The following is a 10,201-nucleotide window of genomic DNA, read 5'->3' on the forward strand; positions in this document are numbered from 1 at the left end:
TGGGTACCTGTAATTAGCCCCCCACCCCATGCCCCGAGAGAGAGTATGTAAACTGACATTGGGAATATATTCTCTCTGTCTCTGCGTGAACCTGGTTCCTGAGGCCCCTGGGGGAGGTGGTCACCCCAGACTTTTGAATGTCTCTTAATTCCTTCCCTTCAAGGATCTCACACCCTTCTCAAGCCTGGCCTGGCCCCCGCCTTGCCCTGTGGCACTCACATCCTGGCACCTGAGGTAGATCTCACTCATGCCCTCCGGGGAGGGCACCAGGAGCTTGATGCAGAACTTCTGGCCGGAGACGTTGACGTCAGGGACCACCTCACAGCCTAGAGCGGAAGGAAGGGTGGAGGACAAGGCCACCCCGGGCCACAGGGTGAGTTTCTCCCCCCCCCCCCAGGAAACCCAGGTGAACTAGGGGCCTCAGGAGCCGGGTGGAGCCCAGCCCTGCCCAGTCCTGGCCCCCAGAATCTCACTCACCCTTGAGATTGAGCTGCTGGATGGGGTCCCCGGGGGCCTCATCCTGGCTCTTATAGTAGGACAGGGTGGTCTCTTTGAACACCACCCAGTGCTGGCGATACCCTTTCAGGGTCAGCTTCCGGGGCCTGGGGGGGGGGGGCACAGCGGGATGCCGTGTGAAAGGCCACCCCCCTCCTTCCCTACTCTAGTTGGGCCCCTTGCTCCAGTTCGACTCCTCACCGGAAGATACGGAGGTGGTCTTTGAGCTCCGGAATCGTGGTGAGGCTGTCCTATGGGAGAAGGGGGTGGGGGGTGGTCAGAGGGAAACCTGGGTCCCCTGGGCGGGACACTGAGCCTGCCCAGCCCCAAGCCCCACCTCACCAGAACATCGGTGGGTGCCGACCCCTCCAGTTTCACTTCCAGGTTGTTCAGGGCCGCTTCCAGGTCATCCAGCCCTGGGTCTGTGCCTGCCGCCTCGCCCATGTGCCCACTCTGTGACTGCTTGTTGATGTGGTACTGGGTGGGCACACAGGGCCAGAGGCGTGCATCAACAGGGCCTCCCAAGCGAGGCCAGCCGTCACCCCTTCCCTGAGGACTACCCGAGGGGTACCTGTAGGGCGGCGAACACCATCATCTCCTCCTCTGTACAGTCGATCTCCTCTAGGAGCAGGTCCCAGCGAGCCTGCTCGTACAGCTGCGTCAGCCGCACGGGGTCTGTCTGCAGTGGGCGAGAGATGCTGCAGTGGGCAGATGCCAACTGCCCCTTTCTGTCCTGTCCTTCTCTCCACCCCTCACCCCCCTCCCAGAGCTCAGCGCTAACATGTAAGCAGCACCCCCACCCCAGCTTTGCAGTCAGACAGCCTCCTACTGCCCAGGTACACAGCATCCTCTTGCCTCTGACCCTTGGCTCATCGTTCAATGAGCCAATGTTTGCAGTGTGCTGACTACTGCGAGTACAAGAGAGGGCGAGCAGGAGCCTCGGGGAGTCCGGGAGGCAAGCACGCGGGGACAACTGGGGGGTTCGCATGCATATGGAATAAGCCAGCCTCCGAGGAGGAGCCTGGGTGGCCCAGTGGTTATGCCACTGCCCTGTAGGGTCGTTGAGTCAGCATCCGCCACTCGATGGAATAAAAAACTCACTGCCCTCCCTCGAGTCGAGGCTGACTCACAGCAACTCTGTAGGACAGGGTAGCACTCCCCCCGCCCCCCCAGGTTTCTGAGATTGTAACTAGGCAGGCCTATCTTTCTCCCAAGCAGCAGCTGGTGGTTTCGAACTGCAGACCTTGTGGATCGCAGCTCAGCTCATAACCACTGTGCCCCCTGGGGCTCCTGCCCAGTGGGGCTTGATAGAAGTATCTGGAGCCCCAGTGGCCCAGTGGGTTATACATGGAACTGCTTAATCACCAGGTCAGTGGTCCCAACCCACGCCATTCCTCAGGACCAAGAGGAGGCTGGTTTTGCTCTTATGTAGATTTTTAAAGTCCTGGAAACCCACAGTGGCCATTCTACTCTGTCCTAAAGGGTCCCCTTGAGCCTGAATGGACGCCATGGCGGTGAGCGAGCAATAGGAAGACACGGAATCCAAGGTTAAGGGCCTGGGGGAGAGAGAGGGCGGGGTGCCTTGGCTTTGGGGCCAGGGCTGCCATTCGAGGTGATGGAAAGGTTGATACAATCGTGGAGGCTGTGAGGTCAGGCTCTATTCGGTATGTTTTCCAGCACAGTAACGTGAAAATAAAAGGCAGAGCTGGGTTTTCACACACCAAGAAAGAGCGGGCCCAAGCCCTGGGGCGAGGCCACCCCCCTTGGTGGTGCTGTGAGGGCGTGGGCTACGTGTGGAGCGCCGCTCCGCAGAAGAAGTCAAGGGAGGCTTGATGGAGGAGGTGGCATCTTGCCACTCGCTGAGACCTGAAGGGGGACAGCCGATCCCTCGTGTGACTCGTGGTAGGAAGAGCATCCCAGAGACAAGGAACTGGAGGTGTGGAGGCGCCAAGGGGAGGGGGGACCCCAGTGACCCACAGGTGGTCAACCCCATGCCCTCTGAGACCCAACCGAAACAGGTACTAGAGGTAAACCCCAAAGGACAAAGAAGAGGCAAGGAGGGGACAACGGCAGGTGCAAGATGTCAACCGACGCTGGAAGATGGAAACCGAGTGGGCAGGCGGAGCGCCAGGTGCTCAGGCTGCCTTTCCTTCCGTGCTCTGTGCCGACGGCACTCCCCACTCAGAGGACGACAGAAAGCCCCGATCCAGCTCACGCGACGGACCCTCGACAGGCTCTAGACTTGGATCCAGAATGAAGAGCCCGGGGTGCAGTCAGGAGGAGACAGGTTGAAAGGCTCTGAGAGGGGAGCAGGTCCCCCCCTAAGTCCCTGCAGAAGCGCCGAGAAGCCCCCAGGCACTCCAGGCGAGGCCCCAAACAGACGAGCTCCGAGAGAGTTGGCTTCTGAAGGCTGGGACAGGCCCCAGCCTCTTCCCACTTGTCACCGAAAATAATGACAGTAAGCCTTCTACTCGCCCGTGGAGGGCATGCTGCCGGGAAAGCCGAGGAGCCACCGAAAAGAGGAAGGGCCTCCAGGAGCTGGGTTGGGCCCGTGGCTGCCACAGCAGTCTGGAAGGATGGCACAGAAGAGGCGGCGTTGTGCCCGCTGTCCACAGAGTCGCTGTGAGTCGGGGCCGAGCCCAGGGCCGCAGCGATTCCCACACGCAGGGCTTCCGTTCAGCCTCTTAGGGTAGGGAGTGACTCTTAAGCGGGAATGACCAGGCAGGGGTCACCCACCTTTGGGGAAAGCTGCTAGCATGAGCGACAGAGGCTGCAGTCAGCAGGAGGAAAGCGAGACTACTGGAACTCAAGACCAGGCTGCAGACAGAATCCAACGTCTCACAGAGGGAGAAAATGCCACCCTGCAGCCGACAGCGGGGTCACAGGGAAGCGGCGAGCCGGTCAGGGTGCAGCAAAGCACCCATGAAACATGCACCTTTCCTCTAGTTCTTTAATGCTTCCTCCCCCCACGATCATGATCCCGATTCTACCTTACAAATCTGGCTACACCAGAGCTTGTACACGGGTACAAACCAGAGCTGGAAACACAGGGAATCCAGGACAGAGAAACCCCTCAGGACCAATATTGAGAGTAGCCATACCAGGAGGGGGAGGGGAAGGCGGGGGGAAATCCAGGGCGGATGATCCCTTCAGGACCAGTGGTGTGAGTGGCGATACTGGGAGGGTAGAGGGAAGGTGGGGTGGACAGAGGGAACCGATTACAAGGATCTACATGTGACCTCGTCCCTGGGGGACGGACAACAGAGGGGTGGGTGAGGGGAGACGTCGGACAGGGCAAGATACGACAGAATGATAGTTTATGAATTATCAAGGGCTCATTGTGGGGGCAGCGGGGAGGGAGGGGAAAAATGAGGACCTGATGCCAGGGGCTTCAGTGGAGAGGAAATGTTTTGAGCATGATGAGGGCAATGAATGTACAAATGTGCTTTACACAATTGATGTGTGTATTTGATGATAAGCGTTGTATGAGCCCCTAATAAAATGATAAAAAAAATTGTATTTGGATCCCAACTCTCAACTCCAGATGGAGCGCAGAACAAGAACCCCTCTAGGGAAACACGTCAGATGTCATCTCTGTGCTCCTGGGAGAGGAAAGGTCTCTCAGACAGGACACAAACGATATTCATTAAAAGAAGACAATGAAAAATTGGGTTACCTTAAAATGAAGAGCTTAAAAAAGAAGACCTTGCATGTCTCAAACCATGAAGAGAATGAAAAGGCGAAAGGCAGCGTGGGAAATGGCATTCACGACATGTTGATCTGACCAAGTGTGCACGGCCAGAATACATAAAGGACTCTCAGAAATCAATACGGAACCTTAAATGAAGACCAAAAAAAAAAAATCAATCGGGAAAGAAAAAAAGGCAACTCGCTACCAAACGTGGCAAAAGACGAATAGCAACGATGCCACCATCACCGCCACCAAGAAAAGATGCCCAAAGGCTCATCACCCTCGGAAAACGTGTTCCGCTTCATTAGTCATCGGGGAAGTGTCAACGAAAACCACATTTTAAAAAAAAACACCACCACCGCACACAGAAATAGATGAGTGATTGTCTGGGGTCAGCGTGGGAGGGGACAGTGGTGGCTGGACCATGGAGAACTCTCTGGGGTCATGGAAATGCTTCCAAACTGCAGTGTGACGCTGGTTTCACAACAGGACAAGTTCCTTACAGATGAACGCAATCCCATCAGATACTTGCAGTGGTGCCTTTGATGGTGTATACACTAGGCTTCAATAAAGCTGCTAGAGAAAAAAACACAGACAGAAAACCAAACCACAGGAGATAAAAATGGTAAATCTGACTTGAACAGCGAAAACCTTGTCAGCTGACCGCCCCCCTCGCCCCCATACACGTTCTTTCTCACCCCCACCCCTTACATTTGGGGTTTAGACCTGATGTATTTTGTCACTGGTGGTAGCCCTCTTGAGTTTTTGTTACATGGTTTTCTGTTTTTAGGTAGATGAAACCCAGGATTGATGAGCCTATAGAGACAGCAAGTAGAATAACAGTTCCGGGTTGGGGGTGGGGGGTTGTTACAGTGGGGAGGGGAGGTAAGGGGAGCTGATATCAAGGAGTTCAAGAAGGAAGAGAATGTTTTGAAACTGTGGTAGCAATCGCACAATTCAGCTTGATGTGATTCTACTGTGGAATGATATGATAGCTGTATTCCCTCCCAATAAAAAGGTCTTGGAGGAAAGAAGCAAACACAAACTACTGACAGAACCAAACATAAGCTTCCATAACACACCTACCAGAATCACGATCACGAAAAACATGGCAGATGTCAAGTATGGGTGAAGTTAGAAGAAACGAAGCTCCCGTGTACAGCTGATGGGCGTGTGAAAGTGGTGCCATCACTTTGGAACATTCTCTAGCTGTTCGCTGCTAAAGCCAAACCAGCATCTACCGAATAGCCTAGCAAAACTCCTACTGGGTATGGACTTTCCAGAAACTCACCAAAAGACTTAGAATGTCCATGGCACCTCTGTCAATAGAGACTCCAAGCTGGAATGGTGCCATGGCCACCAAAAGCAGGATGGACCAACGAATTAGCATCCATCGACATAATGGAGTGCTACACACAAAAAAACGCTCACTGCCATCCTGGCAGCTGATGCTGACTCACAGAACTGCCCGTGTAGATTTCCAAAACTGTAATTCTTTACGGAAGTAGAAAGCCCCATCTTCCCCACCCCACCCCACCCCGTCCCCCGCCTCTGAGGAGCTGCTGGTGGTTGCAAACTGCTGACCTTGCAGTGAGCAGCCCGACACGGGTAACCACGATGCCAGGAATACGAGACTGTGTCCGGGTTAGAATTCTATACCTAGCCCAACTATCGTGCAGGTGAGGGCAGAAGAGTGATCCTTTCAGGCAAGCTGGGCTCCAAACCATTTATGACGGGCCCTTCAGGAGGAAGAGAAGCCGTTGAAATAGGTCCTCTGTCTTTATGAGGGAGCCTATCCAGAAAGAGGAACACGAGAGAGGCAGGGAACCGGAAGCCCAGCACAAGACGTCTTGAGAGAGGTGGGAAGGGAGGGCCCAGGACGGCAGTCCCGCAGTGGGTGGGATAGAGTGTGGTTGCTGGGTGCCACGGTGTCACTCCTGACGCATGGCAACCCCTGTGCAACAGAAGGAAACAGTGCCTGGTCCTGTGCCATCCTCACAATCCGTGTGTGTGTGTGTGTGTGTGTGAGAATCCTCACCATCCTTAGAATCCTCTAAGGAACATTCTGGCTGCAATTCTTCTGAGACGTTACAAGAAGGGAGGAGCACTGATACAAGTAGCCTGTGATGGACCGTTTTGAAAGGTGTCCCACGACTGGGCTGTGATGTCGGAGGGGCGAGCATCAGGCTCCTCCCTGTCTGGTCCTGCAGAAGACCAGCAAGGACAAGGCGCGGCCACCTGGAGGGCATCCAGAGCTCCTCTCAGAGCACCTCTTCTAAACGCAGGCAGTTGGTAGAAAAGTAAACAAAATGGACAACAGAAAAGTGGGTGAAGGGAGACGTCGGACAGGGCAAGATATGACAAAATAGAAATGTATAAATTGTCAAGGGCTCATGGGGGAGGGGGGAGCGGGGAGGGAGGGGAAAAATGAGGACCTGATGCCGGGGGCTTAAGTGGAGAGCAAATGTTTTGAGAATGATGAGGGCAATGAATGTACAGATGTAAGAGTTGTATGAGCTCCCAGTAAAACGATTTAAAAAAAGAAAGGAAAGTAAACACAAATATAGCAACAGCAAGCCCCTCACAGGCCTGACCAAGAAAGGAAATGCCGTCTTAGACGCGCTCTGTGGCTTCACCAAAGAATTCTGTTTATATACGTTACTATTTACGGCCATCGTCTTGTTTTTACCAAGGACTGAAGGTCCCCCGTGGGCATGGACGGTCTGTACCACCCGGCTGACCTAAAGATGGACAGTTCGAACCCGCACAGTGGTTCCACAGCTGGCACCGCGCCCACACGAGCTGCTGCCATCAAGGTCTGAGGTGCTGGCTGTCACGCAGGAACGCACTGGAGCGTGGCGGTGCCAGAGGCCGGTCGGGTCCAATGTAGCACCCTATCATTTGATCTCCCTGATGATTCCGTTAAATGTGTGCCGGCTTTGTGATATTTCCTGCTTCCTTGTCCACTGCTGTGCTGATCCGTTTTTACTTTGCTAGGTTTTTGGAAACATGTTTTTTGTATGCGAAATCCAGGGTAGGTAACTCGAGAGACAGTAACTCAGCAGTTCTCAACCTGGGGGTCGAATGACCCTTCCACAGGGGTCGCCCGATTCTTAACAGTAGCACAATGACCGTGACGAAGTAGCAATGAGAATAATGTTCTGGTTGGGGGTCACCGCCACACGAGGAACTGTCTGGAAGGGTCGCGGCCTGAGGACGGTTGAGAACCCCTGCAGTCGCTGGGTGACTGGTCCCTTGGGGGTGGGCATGGGGGTTGTAGCAGGGAGGGAAGTGGGCAGCTAATAATGAGCACAGGAATGAAGACAAGGTTCTGAAACGGGTGGTAGTGATTGGACAACTCTTCTTGATGTGACGGAACGCTTGAATGGTATGATATGTGAATGATATGCCAGTCAAACTTTTTTTTCTTTTAAGATTGCAGGCACAACCCCCACCCCACCCACCCCCACCCCCACTCTATGACCCACGAACGAGGTTCCCATGAGTCAAGTCAGCTCGTTCCCACCCACAGCAAATGGGTTGGGTGGGAGGGTGGAGGGTGTCAGTCAGTAAGCCGGGGGATGCAGACACGGCACACAGACATAAGCTGGAAGAAATCGCTAGAAACCCACTTTGGGTTCTGAGGACCTCTTAGAACCCAAGACTATTCGGGTCCCGACCCCGGGGGTGGAGAAAACTGTGATTCCCTTGACAAGATGAGTAGCTCACACCCACCCGGAAGAGCGTCAGCACAAAGACCTGGGGGTCCGTGTCTGCCTCGACAAGCCTATGGGGTGCAGCTTCTGCTCTGACACCAGGGGGGGGACAACAGGAGCTGCTATGGACATCCACAGGCTGCCACAGCCTCGCCAGCAGGGCAGAGCATTTGCAGAAAAATGCACAGAAGTCTAGCCCCACAGACAGACCCCCCACCCCACACACACAAATCTCAATTCCCAGACCTCAGACACCTTGTCTGTTTGACCCTAGACACCCGCCTTCTTCCTGACCCGTCCCCTACCCACCTTGGGGTCCAGGTCGAAGAAGCTGTAGTACTTAAACCGCAGCCAGAGCATGTCCCCGGCCTTGATACCCTGCTGCATGAGGCACCGTGAAGAGTCCAGCCACCTGGGCATGGCACAGAGGGGTCAGGGTAAGCCAGGGGTGGTAGGGGAGAGGCACCAGCCTTAGGTGGGAGACACAGACCCGGGGAGACGGGGCACCTGCTGTGGAGCTGGGTCTTGTCCAACAGGGAGCCGGGCCGAGGCAGGCGCTGCAGCAGGAGGGGGTCAGGCGGGGGCTGGGGCCGGCTCAGCATGTGGTAGCAGGCCTCTGTCTGCTTGCTATCCGAGAAGTGGGCTGGCATCCCCCGGAACAGCACAGGTGCCACGCCTGGAGGCAGGGCAGGTCACCAGGCCTGCCCCCCTCACCCCCGCCTTGGCCCCCTGTGCCTGTCCCCCCACCCGGCTCCCGTGTTGCTGTGCTTACCCCCAGCCAGGGTGACTTTAGACAAGTCATACACCCCTTCTTCCGGCTCCTTCTCCTTCTTCTTCTTCTCCTTCTTCTCGGGGGTCCGGAGCAGAGAGAGCTCCTCAGGGTGCCGGATACCTGCGGGGAACTGGGGCCTCAGAGGGGCCAGGGGCCTGCCCTGGGACCCCCCTTCCCCGACCCTCCCCTGGGTATCCTGGGGCCGACAGGATGGAGACAGGCAAGCGGGGCCAAGGTGATAGGTCCCCGAAGGCCAAGGGTGCCCGAGCACTCACTGAGCAGGCGGCAGATGGCAGCCACTGCCTGGAAGAGTGGCTGAGAGAAGCTGGCCCGCAGGCGCAGCGCGCGGCGGTTGGGCAGCCGCAGGATGATGGGCCGGTGCTGGGGCCCGAAGAAGAGGCGGGCATCAGCCAGGATCCCGTACTTGTCCAGGGTCCAGTGGGTCTGCAGCAACCACTGTCTTTTCTGTTCCCACCAAATGGCGTGGTCAGACCAGTCTTGCTTGCGCTCTGTGTGTGGGGGGGGGACACAGCAGGGGGTACGTGGGCATCGGTGGCCTTGGATGGCCCCTGGCAAGTCTTCCTTACCTCTGCCCTGGCACCGAGCGCAGCCCCCACGCAAGCCAAGGGCAGGGTCAATGCCCCAAGTCACTCCTCGCAGAGCGGCTCTCGGCTGACCTCCCCTGGACTCTCCTTCTAGGCTCCCTTCCCAAGGGGTCGTCCATCCCACAATCTGGGTCTCCCAGTCTTAGATGCATCTAGCCCACTGGAGTCCCCACATACGGCAGTCCCCAGGGCCTGAGGGCCAGATGACACTGTGTCTGCCCTGCTCTGAGCTGTCCTCCCAGGCTGGGCTGGTGAGGGCACTCTGGGGCTGACTCATAGTTAGTGACAAGCTGTGACCTTAGGGGAGGCACTTAGCCTTTCTGTGCCTCAGTTTCTTGCGAGCCAGCTGTGGGTGGTCAGTGTGGCCACCCTCATCGGCGGTGGGGCAGGTTCAATGACTTACAATGCCTGCCCCCAGGTGGTGGCACAATCCTGGGGACACACTTTGTGAATGGAGGTGACCTACTTTAAGCCACAAACCAGACCCACTGCTATCGCAGATTCATCAGAGCCGGGCAGCACTGTCCCTGTGGGTGGGTTTCTGAGACTGTCACTCGATGCGGGAGCAGACGGCCCCCTCTTTCTCCTGCAGAGCAGCTGGGGGGTTGAAACTCCTGACCTCATGCCTCCAGGCCCAGTGCTTCACCCGACGCCCACCAGGGCTCCGGATACACACAAAACCCAAAGCCCAACGCGCTGCATGCGCGGATGAGTCATGGACGAACTGCCCCGTGCGTTTCTGAGATTGTGACTCTTTTATAGGAGTCGAAAGCCCCGGGCAGCTGGTGGCGTGGAACTGCTGACCCACGATGCCACCGGGGCTCCCCTTGTCTGCACACATGTAAACACTATCAATAAAAACAAACACTTTCCTGGGAGGCCAAGGGCATTTATAGAGCTCTAGATAAAGACATGTACATAT

General features: G+C 56.1%; 1 protein-coding gene across 1 annotated transcript in view; it reads right to left on the reverse strand.

The window, feature by feature from the left end:
* Positions 1 to 10,201, reverse strand: part of FERMT3 (FERM domain containing kindlin 3) — a 16,857-nt gene that overhangs the window by 2,311 nt on the left and 4,345 nt on the right. The window contains exons 2-10 of the mRNA XM_004713505.2: positions 8,950 to 9,183; positions 8,675 to 8,794; positions 8,410 to 8,578; positions 8,212 to 8,314; positions 1,067 to 1,174; positions 838 to 972; positions 697 to 746; positions 478 to 602; positions 220 to 326 (exon numbers count right to left, since the gene is read on the reverse strand). Coding sequence (XP_004713562.1) covers positions 220 to 326; positions 478 to 602; positions 697 to 746; positions 838 to 972; positions 1,067 to 1,174; positions 8,212 to 8,314; positions 8,410 to 8,578; positions 8,675 to 8,794; positions 8,950 to 9,183 — 1,151 coding nt within the window. The remainder of the gene's footprint in view (positions 1 to 219; positions 327 to 477; positions 603 to 696; positions 747 to 837; positions 973 to 1,066; positions 1,175 to 8,211; positions 8,315 to 8,409; positions 8,579 to 8,674; positions 8,795 to 8,949; positions 9,184 to 10,201) is intronic.

Source organism: Echinops telfairi, unplaced genomic scaffold (genome assembly GCF_000313985.2).
Source record: "Echinops telfairi isolate 266 unplaced genomic scaffold, ASM31398v2 ScPeMD7_7417;HRSCAF=8455, whole genome shotgun sequence".
NCBI lineage: Eukaryota > Metazoa > Chordata > Mammalia > Afrosoricida > Tenrecidae > Echinops > Echinops telfairi.